This window comes from Enhydra lutris, unplaced genomic scaffold (assembly GCF_002288905.1).
Source record: "Enhydra lutris kenyoni isolate GAN:26980312 unplaced genomic scaffold, ASM228890v2 scaffoldscaffold4, whole genome shotgun sequence".
Lineage (NCBI taxonomy): Eukaryota > Metazoa > Chordata > Mammalia > Carnivora > Mustelidae > Enhydra > Enhydra lutris.
The window spans coordinates 16,922,790-16,943,722 of NW_019154088.1; the positions used below are offsets into that span (position 1 = coordinate 16,922,790).

The window sequence follows — 20,933 nt, forward strand, 5'->3', positions numbered from 1 at the left end:
GTCCAAATTAGTTTACATTAATCCTCAAAGAGAATTGGGGCCTACATTAACTAAAATGTCACATTTGAAAATTTCAAGGATCAAAGAGATTTATACCGGTAGTAGTGCTACTTTAAATGCTAACCTCCAATTTTTTCCACTACAGCTTTGTGCTTCCTTTCTAAATGCTGAAGATGCCTACAGCATTTCTCCAGTTTTCTTTTCAGATCTTGACATTCCTGCTTTGCCTTTTCAAGTTCTTGGAAGCAGTGTCCACAGCATGAATCTTTAATTTCAAGGATCTTTTTCTTATCTGCAAAAATTAAATGACAGCAAACTTTTATATCAGTTTAGACTAAGAACTGAAAAAGGGAAGGAATAAAGGAATAACAAAGGAACTAAGGAACGAAAGAAGGAAGGAAACCAGGGGACATGACTAAAGAAAGGCAACAGTGCAACTGAAAAGAACACGATGCTTAAGAGAGAGAGACCTGGGTTTAGATCTTCTTTATACGATTTATTGGCAGTGTGGCTCAGAGCATACTATGTAATATGAGACCTCGTTTTTTAAAATGTAAAATTAAATAATACCATCTATTTTAAAAATTGCTATGAAACATAATGTTCAGCTCTTGGTATTGAATATCATTCCTCACTAAAAGGAACCACGAATCTTCAAGAAATGCCTAGCTCCAGTACTGGGACAGGGGTATATACAAGATCAATGCCAGAAAGAAATTCCTGAAAAATACAGGAATGTCACAAGGAAAAAGGAGCCAGTTTGAAAGGGCTCCAGTAGCTGAATATGGGGCAATCTGAACACTAAGTATACTACTGAATTATAAAATATTCAAAAAAAAAATCCATGAGCCATACCAATAATGAGATAGATAGATAGGTAAGTAGGTGAAGTTGATAGGTAAGTAGGTAGATGGACTGATGGACAGATGATAAATAAACAAAAAGACAGACCAATAAATAAGTACACAGACTAACAGGAGGATTCACGATTATAGCAACACTCCAAGTGCCAACTGGTAAAAGTAGAGGGAAGTCTAGAGCCAGAAAAATTGTAATACTGCAACCACCACAGTGAAGACTGAATCAGACAAGCATCATCAATGATTGCTAAATAGAAGGGAAATATTTAATAAGAAGGACATTTTCATGGTCTTAGAAGTGTCTCCCCACAGATTACTTATTAGTTGTGAGGTGGGAGGAACCCACTTAAGAAAATGGACCACCCTGTGACCAGGTGTTCAAATGAACGTCACCAATAAGACAAATGGGCACTGTGCACCTCCGCATGTGATAAGACATCACCCATGCAGCGTTCCAGGCAAGGAAACACAGCTTGAATCTAATTGTGAAGAAACATCAGACAAACTCAAAATGAGGAAAGTTCTTCCAAAAGCCGGAGGTGGGGGTGGAGCAGTGGGGAATAAGTCTTTCAAAAACGTCAATGTCATAAAAGTCAAAAAGAGACTGTGGAAATATTCTAGACTAAAGGAGACTAAAGAAAGACAACATCTAAAGGTAGTACCTGACCCTGGACAGATTCCTGTACTGCAGCAGGAAAAATAATGAAAGACATTATTGCATCAGTTGACGAAATTAGAGTCCAAACAGGTCGATACAATATTTATCAAATGCTTAATTTACTATACTAAGGTATAAAAGAAAAAAATTCCTATTTTTTGAAAATACACACTGAAGTATTTAGGGGTAAAAGGGCACAATGAATATAACATCCTCAAATGGTTCAGGAGAAGAAATGAAATGTTCACATACACATAAGCACAGAAAAACATAAAATTGTATACAACGTTATTAACAAATGTATCTAGGTAAAGGATAGATGAGTGCTACTTGTAACTATTTTTACTTTTGTAACTTTTCTGTAAGTTTAAAATTGTCTCCAAATGAAAAAAATATTTAAAACTATCAAGAGGTACAAATGTATAAAAGTTGTGTGGCACAGTACCTGGCAGAGAATAGCATACAATATGTAACAGCTATTGCTATTAGTAATATACAGAATTTGTAAAATTTAAATTATATGCAAAAATAGATTATTACTATTAACATAATTGATATAATAAAGTAGGAACACAAACTGGCATAGACCAAAAGCCCATACCCAAAAACTTAATGTAAAATCATTGGTTCAGCAAAATTATTCTTAGCTCTTTCCTGACTTTAGTTTCCTTTGAATGGTGCCATTTATGTCCATGAGCATCAAAGAATTAATGAAGCATCACACTGGTATCATACACAGCATTTATATTTTTCATTTAAGATACTGTGGTGAAACTAGAAACCAGGCAAATGCCCACTGACAAGAGACTAAACTATAGTATATTCATGGAATGGACTAGTACACAGCAACTAGAACTACACGCATTAACATAGACAAATACCAGAAGCTTGCTGGTAAGTGGGGAAAAAGCACGTTACAAAGACTACAATGAATATTAAATCATTTTTAAAATGTTAGAAGACAAAGCAATAGCTTTTGCAGGATACCTGTATTTGGTCAAAATACAAAGAAAAGCAAGAGAATAATTTTTAAAAATCAGAACATTTGTTACCCTGGACTGTAAGGAAATTACAGGGATGGAACTGTGGTCAGACCCAGAGGGGTCTTCAACAGTACTGGTGACACTCTAGTTCTTAAGTCAAAGAACGGGCTCCTGGTTGGTAGGCTTCCAAACTTACATGTCCATCACATATTTTCTTTCCATGTATCAAGTATTTCATAATATTTAACTTACTTTAAAAAATGATAAGATATTAGGAGACTATAATCGAATGGTTAACAATGGTACTCTCTGGTGGTAATATTACAAAGGACTATAGCACTTAATAAATATTTTGGATTATTTAGTCTTTTCTAATGAATTGGTTAATGTGTTTGGTTTTAGGGAAAAAAGACTAAAGAAAGAAAAATCTTTTTGTTGTTTGTTTTGTCTTAAGTAAAAACAAATTCCTTTCATATTGATAGGGCTTCCCAAAGCCAAATAATATGTAAAACTTGTTGCTACCCATTTCATAAATTAAAAAAAAAAAAAAAAAAAAAAAAAAAAAAAAACAGATCTACAATGACACTGAAAAGTAAGAAACAAAATACAAATTAAGGTAGTATTCCCATATACCTAATGAACGATAAGATCCTCTCAACTACTCAGAATCTAGGAGTTAGGAAAAAGGGCTTATGGATGATCAGGAAAATAACTGTCAACCTGCTTCTTAGGAAAGGCAGAGGTTCTCTAAAATTCTGATAACATTACTTACTAAATTAGAAATGGTGGCAACTAAGGTTATTAGCCTAGTACATATGAGTTGTTCTGGCAATTCACAGTTCTTTTCCAGGTTGCAATAGAGACAGCAGGTAACAAACAGAAAGAGTGGGTACGTGTTTGTTTGTGGAGGGCAGAAGCAATCTGTGAGAGATCTGTATTTTGAAAAGGATTAGAGCTAATAAAGGCTATGGCAGTTCCTAGAGGAGAATTCTCAGTGATTAGGCAACATAAGCCCAATCAATATTCCTCAGTAAGGTCTGAGTATGTCAAGGAGCTTCAGGACAATACAGTAATTCTTTTTCATAATGACAACTATAAGTCATTATGGAAACATTAAGCTATTAATTTACCAAATATTCAAGGACACATTCACTCTGCCATGGATTGGAGAGGAAAAGATGAAACACTGCTCCTGCTCTCAAGAAACTCACAAACCAGGAAATACCTCTTCAGAAAGATTTCCATTAAAAAATGGTTGAAATAAGCTTCAATAACGTGAACAAAAAGGTCCCAGTTATTTGGCAATTCTTTTATATGAAACCCGTGATTTCCCAATAAAGCCAGGGAATAAAAACATGAATGTTCTATTAAAATTCTCATTCTTCTCCTTATAATAAGAACTACTTATGAATGGCAGGAAGACCATGAAAAAATAGAATTAAGAGGGTCTAAAGCATCCCCGTCTCCTAAATGCAAAATGAAATCCAGGGAGAAGACACAGATTAGGTAGGAGTAATATTACCTACCACTTGTTCACTCATAAAAGCTGCATGCATCTTTGACTTCCTTTTATCCTCAAAGCAACCCTCTGCAACTGTGAGTATGAATGTAACAAAGACCAGTAGGAATAAAATCCCCATTACCAGCTTCTGCTTCTGTTTTTTGCAAGGCCAAGGCCTGAGCACAGCATCCAAAAGTAGGTGCAGGAAGAACTGCCAGGACTCCGGGGTCTCCTCTGCCAGTGACCTCTGTGGCAGGATCCTTAGAGATCTTGGCCATATTTCTCTGAAAGAGAGTATCTTCACAGTTAATGCATGTAAAAATCTTTACACAATTCTCTACTTAAAATGCTCGTATTAAAAACATAAAAAGAAAACAATGCCTGAAAAAAATCTTGCTTAAACCATCACCAGTATTTTTGTTAGGGTGTTTCAAGAATACGGTCATTACTATGAACTAGTCTACCATGACCATAATTTTCAAATTAGAACTTTATCTGACAGAAGTCTGGTGGGCCAACTATGAGACAGATAGGAGATACAGTTTGCACACATATATATGAATTTAAGATATTTTAATGGTTTATGTGGTCAAATCACAATTGTTCTTAGAAATCTAGAATATTAAAAAAAAGGAAATCTAGAATATTTTCACTGCAGCAGAGGTCAAACTCAAACTATATCAAACTTTTGTCTTCCACAAATTTAAAGTTTCATTTATACAGTATGTTACATTTCTAAATACTTTAATATTTACTGTCAACTTATAAGGAAGTTCTGTTGAATTCCGAAGTTAGAGAAACTGAAGCTAACCTAAACATTTTGCACAAAACTATTTCTTCACTAACATTTATTGAACACTTTCGGTGTTCTAGTCTCTGTTATGGCAATACAGCTACTAAAACCATTAATGGTGAAACATTCTTTTAAGGCAGTGTTTTCAGATTCTAGATGACTACTAAATCCCAAAGGAACAGTACAGGTGATCTTGAAAAAGCTACCTTGTTTAATTACTTAAAACCGACATATCAGCTTGATTCTAGAAGCCTTGGTTTTGATTATAAGAAACCCATTTAACTGGCTGTTGGAAAACCTACTTACCATGTGCATCAGAAGTAGAGGTCAGCAGTTACATAGAAAATGCAAACTCCAGGCAATTAAGGGGATATGAGGCGGAGGCCAAAAGGAGTAATAAAAGTTTAACGGTAAGGTAGCCAATGTTTCCAGATTTTACTCAAAAATGGAGAAAAGCCAAGATGACAAAAATAACAGAAGCAGCAACTTTCTTGTCTTAGTTTTAACTTGACATTGTTGGTAAGGAAAGACAGAACAAGCCTCCTTAAATTTGTTCGAAATTTCTGTTCCAATTGATATTTTTGCTTTTTGCGTTTTTTTTTTTTCCCCCATCATGGCCAATTGTATTAATGTACTCCAATAAGGCATTAATTTTCTTGGAAACTTCATTTTTTAACTGATTGCATCCTGTCCATTTTAAAAAACTTTTGATCATCTAAGTTATTTTAAACAAGGACCTGTTTTTTTACATGTACTGATTATTTTTTCCTGGTTTAATTTTCACAAACAGTTCTAAAAATGACAAATTTAATAAACTATGATTCATATTTCTTCATATTAATAGCACTTATATTGCAAACTTACAATCACTGGTTACAATCATTGCTTTACCTCAAGGTCCTGAGCTGGGATAGATCTCAAACAGCAGACAATCAAGTATTCTTCTATGACAAATGCCAGAGGAAGCATTTCAAAGCCACCTTTTTTTTTTTTTTTCAGGAATAGAATCTGATCCCACCCAACAAAAGCCACAAAAGTCTAAGTTCTTAACCAAATTACATGATTCTGTCTCCACAGGATGACATAAGTCATCCAAATGATCTTAACACTGCTAGCACAATCAGAAACCCTATACAGAGACCCCAGAATTGAGTGTATATTGATAGAAGAAAGGTGTTATATTTTCCTGATCTTTGTAGCAGAGACTGCCTTTTCAGGAAAGTAAACGAGAAAGCATGTAACACGATTTTCCCATCTCTACTCACCCTTAACACTTGCTCTAAGTAATTCTTAGTTATTTTTCCAAAATTTTCAATTAAGTATTACAAGTATTATTCATGGGAAATGATCTTGCCCAGTTATTTTTACATTGAAAACAACTCTTAACTGGTTGCTTTCACATCTCTGCGAAATCAGAATAATAGTATCAACTGGGGTGAACTGGGATGGAGTAAACTGATCTTTCAGGTAACTTTTGGGGATAAAATTCTGTACTATCTCAAACACAGGAGGCAGAAAGTCCAAGCCATGTCATTTATACCCTACAAAACCCAAGGAATTAGGCCAGAGATTTATACTTTCTTTTTCAGATAAGCAGTTACGCAGGTAGTTACACAGGTAGTTACACTGGCAGTTACCAGTTACGCAGGTAACAGAGTAGTTATCCTCAAGTGCAGGACTGGAACTCAGATTTTTTTTCCCAGCTTGTAACTTTCCAGTAAGTATTACTATCAAATGTTCAATCCTGCCTTGAAAATCATTAATCATGGTATCTTAATGAAACTTAACTCTTATGTCTGTTCTCAAAACTTATAATATCGGCATTTTTTTCTACCTCTAATTCCAAATGTTGAAATTGGCTACATATCATTCTAGACTTTTCATGCTTATCTCCTTTCTTTAATCATCAGATCTTTCACCAAAACTAAAAGCTAGTATCAGAGACTACTTAGACAACTAAAAGAATATCATTAACTCATTCTACATGCACAGATATAGTAGAGCAACAAAACCGGGCTTCAGAGTTTTATATGAGTGAGCCATACTTCTAACTGCTTGTTCTACAACATTTTTTGTACTCGGTTGGCATTTTTTTGCCTTTGTGACATAAATTCCTTGAGGGCAAGAAACAGGCTTCCAAACTCTTTAAAAGCTCTTAAGAAACCCTAGGTTAATATGATGCATATTTCTTGAAGTGGTCATGCCCAAGAAACAAAAATAGGAATGAGAGTTAATTCAGTTTCTCAAAGCTCAGGCCCTTACAAAGAACAGCATATATTTTTTAGGAAAAAGAGGTCTACAGCCTAAAAGCTCTGCCTCATATTTGTGGCACCATGAAGAAGCAAAGCTTTTTGGCAAAAAGAAATGAAATCCTCTGGATTCACTACAAAAAGTTGTTAAGCCACTGCTAAAAACTCAAGTTTCATGTCTACTAAACTGTAAAATGAAGAAAGGAAAAAAGACCATATTCAACTTCTACAATCATCTCTGATATTTATTAATAGTGCTTTTGATTTATCAGGAACATACCTTTTCCCACTCAGAGTTGGCATTTTCTATAGCTAGGGAGAGGAGATCTCGAAAAGCTTTCTGTATGCAGACCTTTAGTTTTTCAAAATATTGGGCAGACACCCATTTTGAAGAACAAGTTGACACGAGTTCCAAGAGTTGCTTGTTCTCTGAATCACTGACATGTTCCTTTTGGGTGTCCTTCAGGAGAAATTCAAGTACAGTGAGGATGTCTTCCTCATACTGATAGATTTCCAGTTGGATCCTCCTGGCTTCCTGCGCTGCCCATTCCCTACGACTCTGGTCTAGACATGTTTGCAATTCTGTCTCCTTCTGAAGAAGTAGTTCTGTTTTCTGTTTCACAAAGTCTTCTTTGGCCGCTGCAAGCACCTCATTAATTTTATTTCGATGATCATCTAAAAATTGCCGGTAATCTTGTTCATTTTGTTCTTGAATTTTGTGGATTTCTTCTTGCTTTTCTTTGTTCCATTCACTCCGGGCCTTCGCCAGCTCAGCCCTGACAACCACAGGGACTTCCTCATTCTTTAACTCAAGCTCTCTCTGGAGAGAATGAATCTTCTCTTCCAATTCTTTTCCAGGTATGCCACTTTTTTTCATATTTTCAAGTTCGTTTTTCCATTTCTCTTTAGCTTCAGAAATAGCAAATGATATCTAAAAGACATAACAATACACATTTAAAATTCTTTGTGATCTCATTAATTAAAAAATTACAGTAACTTTTGGGATAAGACATTGTTCCTAAAATAAACCTATATACTATAACCAAAGATCCTTTCCTTATTTTTTTTTAAAGACTTCATTTATTTATTTGAGAGAGAATGAGCACGGGGAGGAAGAGAGGGAAAAGCAGAAGAAGACTCCCAGCTGATCAGGGACCCCAATGCGGGGCTCCATCCCAGGACCCAGGATCATGACCCAAGCCCAAGGCAGACGCTTAAGCGACTGAACCACCTAGGTGCCCCCCACTTCATTTTAAATGACCTAATATTTTTGTCTTATGCTATCTTAAAAACACCAGTTTCTTGAAGGAGAACTAGAAATTTAAACTGACCCCAAATATATGTAATTATACAATTACCCAAAATTAACTTCTGAAAAAAATTCCTATTAGTCTTACACAAATGTAGCCTCAAATTTTACCTATGTCCATGGCAAATGAAATATCTTCTCACATAAAACAAAAGCAGCCTCATGAAGAAATCTATAACACATGCCTGCATAACTTGCAGACAAATATAACTATATTTTAATGGAAGCACAGGGGTTAGCAGAGTTCATTAAATAACAATACCAGACAGAAAAAGTCATTTTACTCATTAATCTAATTTTCTGAAAGAATAAGAAGAGTAGCAGATCATAGACAGTAGTAGTACATAACCAAGAAGTCCTAGGGAACCAAAAAACCAAAGCTTGGCTCTAACCCCACCTCTGGCTGCCGAGAGCTGCCTGGCACAGTGCTTAACAGGGTAGGCTCTGGGGACACTCTACGTAGGAAACTGACCAGCTGTGGGATCAAGGGCCCCATCCTCAATTTCCTTGAGCCTTAGGGTCCTCAACTATAAAATGGGGGACCATTATAATGCTTACCTGATAGAACTTTGTTAGGAATAAATGGCAAAAGAAAAAAAATCCATTTAAAGCCTTTAGTCTAGAGCCTGGCAGATAAGGACTTAATAAATGTTATGTCGTTCTTACTTTTGGCTGCATGGCCTTAGAAAAGTCACTTAATCTATTTTGTATATAATATGAGATTGTGCAGATCAGATAATGACCTTGAGTCTCTTTTATAAATTCAAAAATGTCAAAAGCATATGTGTTAAAGCAAGCATTTCCAAAAGCTTGGCCTGGACAGTGGTGATTGCTAGTAATCAATACTATCTATATGTATGCTCTGGCTGTTGAAATAGGGTTATTTCCTAAATTTTCAGGTATTATATAATCTTAGCAAACATCTTCAACTAAAAAATTCTTAAACATGTTCTACACCTTTATTCAACGATGTATTCCTGAAGAGTTGCACATAAATCAAAATTTTTGAATTTGTATTTTAAATTTTCTAAGGGAACCCACCATCTAAGATGAGCTTTACAAAAGAATGCACAGCAAAATTCTTTTGCTACCAGCAGGATAATTCAGTAGTGATGTGAAACATGTTTAAAGAGTGCTGTTAAGGAAAACAGGATTGTCACCGTGGATACCTGAAAATCATTACCAGGTGACTTGGTGGAGGTGGAAGATCCTATAGAATTTGGATGACCTGTTGACCTCATCAAAAGTGTGTATCCTATCACATGAAGTGGTGCAAAGCAAATTTGACAGCATTAAGCAACTCAGGGGTTTCCTGATAGTTGCTGCACATTACATCACCTGAGAAGCCTTTAAAAATCCTAATACCCAGGCCACACCCTGTACCTTAAAACATTTAGCCTGGGGGACGGGAGCCTGGCAACAGTATTTTTTAAAAGATCCTCTTCACTTTGACATTCAGAGCACTGGGCAGAAATCACATTGCGTCAACACCCACCGTGGGCCCTCACAATGCTTTGTTTCAAGTTTTTCTAATGTGCAGCTAAAGTTTAGGAACCACTGAACCACCTTGACTCTGGTCAAAGTTGGACTCTGGACAAACTGGCTTTAAATTTTTACAGATCTTGAAGGATCACTCTAACCTTATAAGAACCCTCCAGCCTGTGCTATGAAACTGGCCCTTGCTCACCTTCTTTGGTTTAGAGGAAGGATCCACAAGACGCTAACATTATGTTTTGTGGCTCAATAATTATTTAGAATAGTGCTACTTACACCCGAGTGGCTCTAAAAACTTGCAGTGTTACATCACCTAGGAGTCTGTTAGACACACAAATTCTCAGGATTCTCTTAGGCCCACCGTTTCAGAATCTCTAGGAAAAAAGCCCAGGAAATCTGCTCTAACAACCCTCCAGGGGGTCTCATGCCAGCTAAAGTGTGAGAATTAACACACTGTCCTCTGATTTCTACATGTCTGCCTTCCCATATATCCGAGTCTTCTGGTTCTTAAGGAAAGATCTCTTGACTACTTTATTTTCTATATTCTACCCAACTTTATAATTCTTGACTTCAGAGCTCTGAAACACATGCACGTCATCACATTATTTCCCTTTTCTCTTCCTCTTAAATTTCCTTTTGAAATACATCAGCTTACTAAAAAGTATAGAGAATAATGCAATGAGCACCAGTGTGTACTATCACGTAACTTAAGAAGAATGTTAAAACAGTTTATTCATGCTGAATTATTTCCCTAAGTAATCTGTGGAATAAGATTATAAATATGACATATGAATAATTCACAATGTCTGTTGCACATATTATTTTCCAAAATGGTTGTAATATTGGGAGAATAGTATGTACTTAACACTGCAATGTATTTTTTTTTATTATAATTAAGAAGAGAGAATTTACATATGTGGCATAAAATCGTACCCTAAGTTTGTTATTTGGACTTCTCATAAAGATTGTATGTCCATTTTCTGCTGTACTTATCCACAGATTCTTGTTTTTCTCATAAATTTGTATTGTTTTTATCATGTATTAGTATTAACATTTCTCATGTTTAAGATTATGTATTTATTTGACACAGAGAGAGAGAGAGAGAAAGAGAGAGAGCGCGCGAGCACAAGCAGACAGAGTGGCAGGCTGAGGGAGAGGGAGTAGCAGACTTCTCGCTGAGCAGGGAGCCCAATGTGGGGTCCTGATTCCAGGACTCTCAGATCATGACCTGAGCCAAAGGCAGACACTCAACTGACTGAGCCACCCAGGTGCCCCATCGTTTCCCATGTTTAATTTATTCATTTTCCTTTTTATTATCCTGTCACTTTTTTTAATTATAAAAGCAAAAATGTTTTAAATGTTTGTACCTATTTTATCTTACTTTATCTATCTTTGCTACTATGTCTGTTGTCCCAAAATTGAGTTATTATGGTAAAAATGTAAAATATCCCTTTCTTTCCCCTATGTGCTTATTTAAAAATGTTTAAGTTTTCTTTCTTTCTTTCTTTCTTTCTTTCTTTTTTTTTTTTTTGGGTGGGCAGTAAAGCAAAACCTATTGATAGTAAAGTTTATTGACTGATAGTACAAAGCTCCTGGAGAGAGACCTGAGAGGGTTGCCCTAAAAATGTTTAACTTCTTAATCAATTTAGACTTTATTGTGATGCATGCTTGGGTAACCTTAATTTTTCCAAATTGCTCTCTGGCTATCATAAGAGTATTTATTATGGAATAATTCCTTATCCCCTTGTTTTGAAACAATTAAGCTTTTATTCACAGTTGGTCCTATCTCTGAAGTATGTATAATACAGAATGAAAAAGAATTCTCTTTTTGTGACTCAACACTGAATTGTCATTTTCCAACATATTCTATTATGTGTTAGGGCTGGACTACTATTTCTTTTCCAGAACATTTAAAAAATTTCTAGTCTTTTCCAAGTAAATTTTAGTATTATTGTGTCAAATTTCAAAACCATGTTCAGTTTATTGTCATTTTGATTAGAATTGGTTTACTCTAATAATTGGGAGAATGCAAAATGACTTTGTTTCTGGTCAAACATGACGTATCCGGAAAGGATTGTTGGCTATTTTCCAAGACTATAAGACTACTGAGTGAGCGCAGAGAACAAACCATGTGAAAGGATACTGCACAACTATTAATAAACAGATAAATACCTGCTCCGAATTTCTCCTAATGATAGGGCAAGATCAAATGGGATTCAGTTTCACAGTTAAGGTTACCTTCCTGACTATGAGAGTTTCAGGACCCTAAAATATATTCTTTCTCCCTCAATATCTTGATGATGATAACAGACATCATCAGCCAGGCTCTGAGCTAATGTTCAACATGGATGATTATACTTAATCCTTCCATAACCATCTGAGCAGATACAAATTCCCGGGACAAAGCTGGGAGGTCAGGAGAGAGGCCATTGTGAAGCATCTATCAAGGAGAGCGCTTACCCGTCTGGCCACAGTGATGTCTTGCTGTTCTTCCCACTTCTTCTGTTCTGCTCTGACACGTGCTTTATACTCTGCAAGGTCAGGCATTTCTTCCAGCCATCGATGACGAGCATTTTGTACAGCTGTTTCCACCTGCAATTGGATATTGCAAGAGAAAGAGGTAAAGTGAGGTATTAACCTTCAGAAAGAGCCCATTTGCAAATAGCTACTACAATTTCATGTGTATTTCACACTGTACTGCACTACATTAGTTACAGTGACTTCTAGTACTCCACCTTATCCCCAACAGGAGATTCTCATCCTTCTGTTCAAAACTTCTCACACTGCCCCCATGAGAATGCCACCACAACAAGCAGGAATCTATAAATGTTCGACGGTCAATACTACTATTGGAAAGCTTCATACAAAGTACCAACGCCATTTCCAAAAAAACTCCTATTTCTCTTGAGAAAAAGGAGAAGACATGCAGGAATGCTGCTTGAGGTCAGCTGCTGTCTAGTAGCACACCAACCATATCCACAGTCCTCCCGCCTTACATATAGACACATTAACACATGCCAGCACACACCGATATTTTTTATAGCTTTGTCCCAGAGCAAGTTTTCCTGTCTATTGTGAGTTTGCAACTAAAGAATGAAGGTGATGCATTGATTCAGGCAAAAATGTAAGACCTGATGAATTATGAGGGCTACATGGTTGTAAATCTGTCACAGGTTACCAAAAGATAATTTATTAAGTACTCTTCCCTTATTTTGAAATACACACAGACACACATATACCTACATCCATACAAACATACAGAAACCAAGTTGACATAAGGGGCTGAATTGTTTTTGCAAAATGCTAAATATATTTACAGGTAAATTCCAGGGAGTTAAAAATATGGGGAAAAGATAAAGCTCCTATGGAAATTTATATTCCTTAAAAAGTTATTATGAATACTTCCTTTCTACTACATCATGTTATTTATTTTTCTTCACAAGATCTGTGATTAGATATACACCAGAGCAGTATCCTTAAACATATCTCTTTGTCTGTAGAACATTTTCTTAACTCTGTTCAAACCTTAAATATTTCGGGAAATTATTTAACTGACATAAGATGCCCTTGATGCCATTATATATATTTGCCTATGTTTCCATTCCATAAGGATTCCCTCTAAAATCACACAGAACAATTTAACAAAGAGGCAGAATGCCAAGTTTTTATCAAAAGTGGAATATACTGGGCATTGATTTACTGAATGGTGTTGGGAAAATTGGACAGCCACATGCAGAAAAATGAAATTGGATCATTTCCTTACACCACACACGAAAATAGACTCAAAATGGATGAAGGATCTCAATGTGAGAAAAGAATCCATCAAAATCCTTGAGGAGAACACAGGCAGCAACCTCTTCGACCTCAGCCGCAGCAACATCTTCCTAGGAACATCGCCAAAGGCAAGGGAAGCAAGGGCAAAAATGAACTATTGGGATTTCATCAAGATCAAAAGCTTTTGCACAGCAAAGGAAACAGTTAACAAAACCAAAAGACAACTGACAGAATGGGAGAAGATATTTGCAAATGACATATCGGATAAAGGGCTAGTGTCCAGAATCTATAAAGAACTTAGCAAACTCAACACCCAAAGAACAAATAATCCAATCAAGAAATGGGCAGAAGACATGAACAGACATTTCTGCAAGGAAGACATCCAGATGGCCAACAGACACATGAAAAAGTGCTCCACATCACTCGGCATCAGGGAAATACAAATCAAAACCACAATGAGATACCACCTCACACCAGTCAGAATGGCTAAAATTAACAAGTCAGGAGATGACAGATGCTGGCGAGGATGCGGAGAAAGGGGAACCCTCCTACACTGTTGGTGGGAATGCAGGCTGGTGCAGCCACTCTGGAAAACAGCATGGAGGTTCCTCAAAATGTTGAAAATAGAACTCCCCTATGACCCAGCAATTGCACTGCTGGGTATTTACCCTAAAGATACAAACGTAGTGATCCAAAGGGGCACGTGCACCCGAATGTTTATAGCAGCAATGTCTACAATAGCCAAACTATGGAAAGAACCTAGATGTCCATCAACAGACGAATGGATAAAAAAGATGTGGTATATATACACAATGGAATACTATGCAGCCATCAAAAGAAATGAAATCTTGCCTTTTGCGATGACGTGGATGGAACTAGAGGGTATCATGCTTAGCGAAATAAGTCAATCGGAGAAAGACAACTATCATATGATCTCCCTGATATGAGGGAGAGGAGATGCAACATGGGGGGTTAAGGGGGGAGGAGAAGAGTAAATGAAACAAGATGGGATTGGGAGGGAGACAAACCATAAGTGACTCTTAATCTCACAAAACAAACTGAGGGTTAATGGGGGGGTGTGGGGGGGTGGGATTATGGACATTGGGGAGGGTATGTGCTATGGTGAGTGCTGTGAAGTGTGTAAACCTGGCGATTCACAGACCTGTACCCCTGGGGATAAAAAGATATTATATGTTTATGAAAAATAAAATTTAAAAAAAAAAAAAAAAAGTGGAATATACTTTTTTAACATATTACTTTAGGTATTATTTTAAGAGTTTTTAATAAGTGATAGGTCTAAAATAGTAAATACAAACTAAAGAATGTTATATTAAGGTCCAGGAACCTCTGAGGGACTAAATATCCTATCAGGTGCTCTGTGAGGTCAAGACTATTTTCAAAATAATATTCAGACCTTTTCTTTTTTCACTCCCACTCATTCATGTGTGGACAACACAATGCTCCAGAGGCTACATGCTATATGGCATCTCATTGCTCTGACAGCCAATGGCAAGCATGCTTCAGTATTCTTTTTTAAAAATTTCTCGAAGTTATTTTCCAATACAGTAAAAAGGTATAACACACACAGAGGAAAGCTCTTTAGGGTCTTACATTTTTTGAAAGTGTAAAGGCATCCTGAAACCAAAAAATCACTATAATAATACAGATAAAAAAATATTAACTCTTTATTCCATTTATACAGAGCTATACTTTTCTCAGTATGACACTTTTAGAAACCAAGTAACATGACCCAGTTAAATGGGAGCTAGTTTTCTGAGTGCTTGGTCCAAGGGGAGGCAATGGCACCGCTTTCTGGCAGGATATGGGATTGACAGACAATGTCCCATTTGAGGGGCATGCCTGCAGATTCAACTCTGCAAGTCTCAATGTAAATACTGTTAAATATCTTACTTGCTTTAAGTTTGTTTTTCTATAACTACTTCAGTGGAGTATTTTCTGTAAAGTTAGATATGAAAGATACATAGTGAAATTGTGCTTCATTCAGCTGTAAAACCACCTTTAACCTTGATCATCCTAATGCTAGATTGAAAAAGGAGCAAATATTCTGAAAACTTAAAGAATACACAGAAAAACCAAGGGAGTAAAAGCTTTGTGACAGAAATATAATGAATAAAATTTTAGTGACAACATAAGAGGTTCTCTACCCTAGAATGCATAAAATTTTTTAAAATATAAAGTTTTGAGGGCGCCTGGGTGTCTCAGTCTGTTAAGCGGTTGCTTTCGGCTCAGGTCATGATCCCAGGGTCCTGGAATCGAGCCCTATGTCGGGTTCCTTGTTTGGCAAGGAGCCTGCTTCTCCCTCTCCCTCTGCCTGCCTGTAGCCCCCCCGGCTTGTGTTCTCTCTATCTGTGTCAAAAAAATAAAGTCTTAAAAAATATAAAGTTACAAACAAGTTCAATGGTACCATTTTACAGGTTTTCATTAATAGGCAGTTCCAATAATTTTACAATAATAAAGCATTAATATTACCTGTTTGGCAATATTTTCACAGTATTTGAGTTCTAATTCAACCTCAAGTTTTTTCAAACCCCCATTGATAGCTGTCTCCTTCTCTTGTTCTAAATCTTGCCGCATCTTCCGCGTTTGTTCTTCTAGTATGATTGCCATCTCTTTCTTGGAAATAACATCCATGGCGGTAACTTGGTCAGTTTGGCTGCAACAATCTGAAGTCTTCTTTTTCAGGGCCTTTATGGTTTGATCCAGCTTAGACTGCCACTCCTTTTCAAGCTGTTGAATAAGTTCTTGTTTGATCTGTTTTCAGAAGAAAAATCATACAAAAAAATACTCAAATAAGCAAAAACTAGAATTAATAGCTAGCCAAAAGAGCAACCACAGCTGTGTTTGAAAACCATCTAGACATTGTTGTAGTAATTACATGAGATTTAGAAACTTAGTTGATGAAAATATATTCTCAAGTAAATCCTGAAAGTTACTGTGTATATACGTGACATAAATCACATGGAGAATTTAAGTGTACTGCATAAGGTCAGGCTATCTTGCTCTCAAGATGCAACCTTCTGGAAGCTTTGACACTGCCACTACAAAAATGACATGATTCCTTTTTTTTTTTTTTTTTTAAAGAAGAAAACTTCTATTAATATGTGGTTTTTTTCCCCCATCAACACCAGGCTTTCCACAAAGCAGGGACTGAGTTAAATCTAATTAATCAACCTAAAACTGAAAAATCTAAAAACAGTTCTATTTACTTAAACAGATTAGAATCTTGTTTGTTATGATACTACGCTCTAGTGTTAGAGTTAACTATAAATTCAAGAAGGGGGGGGCATAGTAGAAGAATGTTTTGTTGTTGTTGTTGTTAACTTTTTTTCAGTGTTCCAAGATTGTTTACGCACCACACTCAGTGCTGCATGCAATACGTGCCCTCCTTAATACGCACCACCAGGCCATCCCAACCCCCCCAACCCCCCCACTAAAACCCTCAGTTTGTTTCTCAGAGTCCACAGTCTCTCACGGTTTGTTTCCCCTCTGATTCCCCCAACTCGCTTCTCCTCTCCATCTCCCACTGTCCTCCGTGTTATTCCTTGTGCTCCACAAGTAAGTCAGAAGAATGTTTTAATGATAACTTTCTACTTTCAACAAAATGCTAGGATGCATCCAAACACAGTCAGTCTTGGGCAAAAATGTGATACAGCAGAACTTGCTTTTTCTTTTTCCTGTTTTCTACCTTCTGGGTATCCAGAGTTCTCAAACTACTTCCCTGGCTACCACATTCCCAGGTCGCATTGGTTCATTTGAAATGGCAACCTGTGTAAGGGTTTATGCTTTCCTGACAGTCTCCCAAAAACATTAGCTATCTCATCCTTCTTGTAAAAACTGGTGAGCAAATTCAACGAAAAACAATTTGCAACAATGTAAAAATAGGGAATTTGTTTTGTGCTACCCAGATTTTATATATATATAAATACATACAACATATATATTCTAGAATATATATTTTTATATTAAAACATGACGAGTAAAAGAATTTCAGGTGCCAGCATTAGACTAATGAATTGCTCTTGGGGATGTGGAAAGAAGGAAAGGCCGAAAGAAAGAACAGTGGTCTACTAGTCCACCTTGAGGTGGTACCAACTCCAATTAATAGCGATCTTGTGCTTAAAAGAATCTAGTTTCAACAAGCATGGAAAATTTATTTCATTTCCGACTAAGTTTTCTAGATCATAAACTGATTCTAAATTTTGTAGAAAACTACTAGCAATCTCATTTGCTACTTAGGTAACAAAGGTAATGTTTTGTGCTTCTGAGCCTGTCTAGTCATTACTTCTTTCTTCTAATCTACAATACAGGGTATTTATTTATTATAGACTGTTCTGGAGTTATCTGAACCATTCCCCAATATGAAATTTGATGTGGATTTCATTTTGAGGAATCAAAAAAGTGCTCTTCCAAAAACCATTATATCCTGAATTGGGTTGAAGAGTTGGAGGGGCGGGGGAAGTTTAAAAAAAATAAAGGCTTACTAGTGTAAACTGCCAATAGCCCAATTCTGAGACATGAAATAAATGATTATGTATGTACTTGGCAATTAAAAATTGTGTTTAGGAAGAACTGTTCTCTACAGTTAATACTACCTTTTTTAAACATGGTGACTAGAAAGAAATTTTAACCCACACCTCTTTCTGCTCCTCATCCCAGTGTGATTTAGCTAACATCACTTCATTTTCAACCTGTTGCTTAATATCAGTTTCTTGTTCTTTCAGCCACTTGTTCTTTTCCATCATTAGGGTACCTTGGTACTTTTCTTCAAGTTCCACCTGCAGTTTGCTTACATATTCTTCTCTTTCCTCCAATAGCTGTCTCTTAAACAAAATTCAAGTAAATATCTCTGTATAACACTAATACTCTTCAAGTCAAATATATAAAATAATGGTTACATGCATGTAATAGCAACAGAGACAAATGATCTTCCTACATGCTAACTCTATCAGCTTAGTAAACTGTCTTGTGAAGAACTTAGATCTCAAATATTGGATAAAAAAATTTATATATGGCTATATCAAAAGAAAAAGCATCTAACTATTCAATAAATAAATTCCCAGAACACCAACTTTTTAAAAAGTGAAACTGACATTTACATTTACACCCATCACGGGACCCATTAGATATTATAGCCCAGAAAAAAAATGTGTACTTCTCAAAGACTTATATTCCAATGCAAGTCAAAAATTATTGCTCTATCTTAAAAGTTAACACATCCTGTAATAAATTCAGATTGGTATTTTTTTTTTCCACTACAAAGACAAAATTTTTTATCATAACCAGCTGAAGCATTATCAAATAGTAACTGTCAAGGGCCAGATAAAGTCTAATAATTTAAGTATTACTATAACATTCTCTACTTACTCTAGGAATCCAGTTGATCGAAAAACTCTAATAAAGATCTACTCAGGGATCGAAATGACATTTAACAGTTTTGTTTTGGAAATTTTTAGAAATGGTTCTCTGGACATTCCACTGAGATGCCACTGAAGCCCACAGAATGTCATGCCTGAGAAGTGTACATGTGGCCATCCCTACTGCCAAGCAGCAACAGAGCTCGGGCTCGGTGTCTCTTTACCATTAGCTCCAATTTAGGACTACCTGGTTGTCTGGGATTTTTTCTGGTTCACACCTGACCTGGCTTATTTTGGTCTGAATTGCCGTCTGATTCCTTTCCACCAATGGCAGATGCCAAAAAGATACCACCTAGTTTTGCTCAGTGTTGCATGGTTTCATGGTTTTGGAAATTCTCTGGTAACTAAAGGACCCATTTCCTCACACTCAAGTCATGGAAACTACAGTTGTACTAACACTATAGGACAGTCTCCATCACATGGCTGAGAAAGTTGTCCAGGCTCATATCACATATCACTGTTATTTTTTGTTGACTTTAGGAAGAATCCTCAAATTATCTTACTTGTGTACATCTATCCTTCAGGAGTTGTTTCCATATGTATCTACATTTCCTTTTGACTCAGCAGAAAACTGCTACCAATTTTCTGTGTATTTGTATGTTTGTGTATAGATCAGCTTTGCTACATAGTAAGCCAGCCAAAATTTAACAAAATTAAACTAAAATAGCAAACATCCATTATTTCTCATGATTCTCTGGGTCAATTGGGTGGTGGTTCTGACCCAAGTCAATGCAGCTGATCTCCGCAGGCAGTTGAGGTTATATGGTCTAAAATGGCCTCACTCACATGTCTGGGTGTTAGCGTCATGTCTGGCTAGAAGGATGACCTGGTCACATGGGTCATCACCCAGCAGGTTATCCCAGTTCATTCACATGGTGGTGGTCACAGTGTTCCTCAGAGCGTCAAGCTTGTAAGCTCCAATGCACAAATGCTTTTTAAGGCTCTTTTTGCGTATACTAATGTCCCGTTGCCCAAAGTCAGTCATGCAGCCAAGATCAGACTCAAGGGATGACAAACAGACCACTTCTTACTGAGAACAGCCACAAAGTCACACTACAATACTATAGCATGCATTCACTGACAGGAAGAACATGTGGCCATTTCTGCAATCTACCACAATGAGGAAAACCTTGCTTTCCTCTCTTTATAGAAGTAAAGTAATAGATCTATTGAGCACCGGGGACCTGCCATTTGAACATCCTACACAGGAATACCTAATTTTTAAAGTTTTATCATTAAAGGGAAGTAAATTTCCAGATAGCTTTAAAACATTTAAACTTTGCATGCCCAAGACAGCAAAGAATTCTAACTTCTAAGGAATGACTTAGCAGGTATTACAATTTGTATAAATGAGTCTTAAGGTATATGGAAATGACATTATGAATGGGAATACTGCCCACCTTTGCCTTGTCTGCAAATTCATGACTTCCAATGATTACTACAGTCTGAAGGGCTCTGTGTCTACGTTTTTCCCATTCTCTGAACAAGCCAGGCTAACATGTGAGGGAAGTTCTCTGTGTTTTAATATAAGTTTTAAAACTTGGAATTGAGTTCTACTTAACCCACAGTCTGACTCAATAAGTGTTTCAGAAAAGAACATATATGGAACAGGAAAATACACCCTAGGATTCTTGGGGTTACCTATATTACAAATTCTGTATCCAGACTAAGTTACTGACCTAAAAGCCAACTGCAGGGAAAATGGCTATGTCCTGCTGGGAAGGACTACCCTGAAGTTCCCTAGCTTGCTTGAGTTTAGTAAGAGTCTTACATGGTGTATGTATGAGACATTTCCTAGGAAAACAGATTGGTATATCTTTGCCTACCTCTGGAGGATATGAAAAGATTAATAAATTTCTCTCAAATTTAAAATTCTG

At 36.5% G+C, this 20,933-nt stretch overlaps 1 protein-coding gene across 3 annotated transcripts in view; it reads right to left on the reverse strand.

Annotated features, from left to right (window-relative positions):
• Window positions 1-20,933, reverse strand: part of LOC111160368 (centrosomal protein 152) — a 91,423-nt gene that overhangs the window by 19,219 nt on the left and 51,271 nt on the right. For 2 of the 3 annotated variants that reach the window (XM_022523449.1, XM_022523457.1), the window contains 4 exons: window positions 16,112-16,393; window positions 12,308-12,439; window positions 7,325-7,975; window positions 4,145-4,286 (listed from right to left, as the gene is read on the reverse strand). In XM_022523449.1, coding sequence (XP_022379157.1) covers window positions 4,145-4,286; window positions 7,325-7,975; window positions 12,308-12,439; window positions 16,112-16,393 — 1,207 coding nt within the window. Of the gene's footprint in view, window positions 1-124; window positions 293-4,144; window positions 4,287-7,324; window positions 7,976-12,307; window positions 12,440-16,111; window positions 16,394-20,933 lie in introns of all 3 variants that reach the window. The other variant, XM_022523441.1, reaches the window with a different exon arrangement.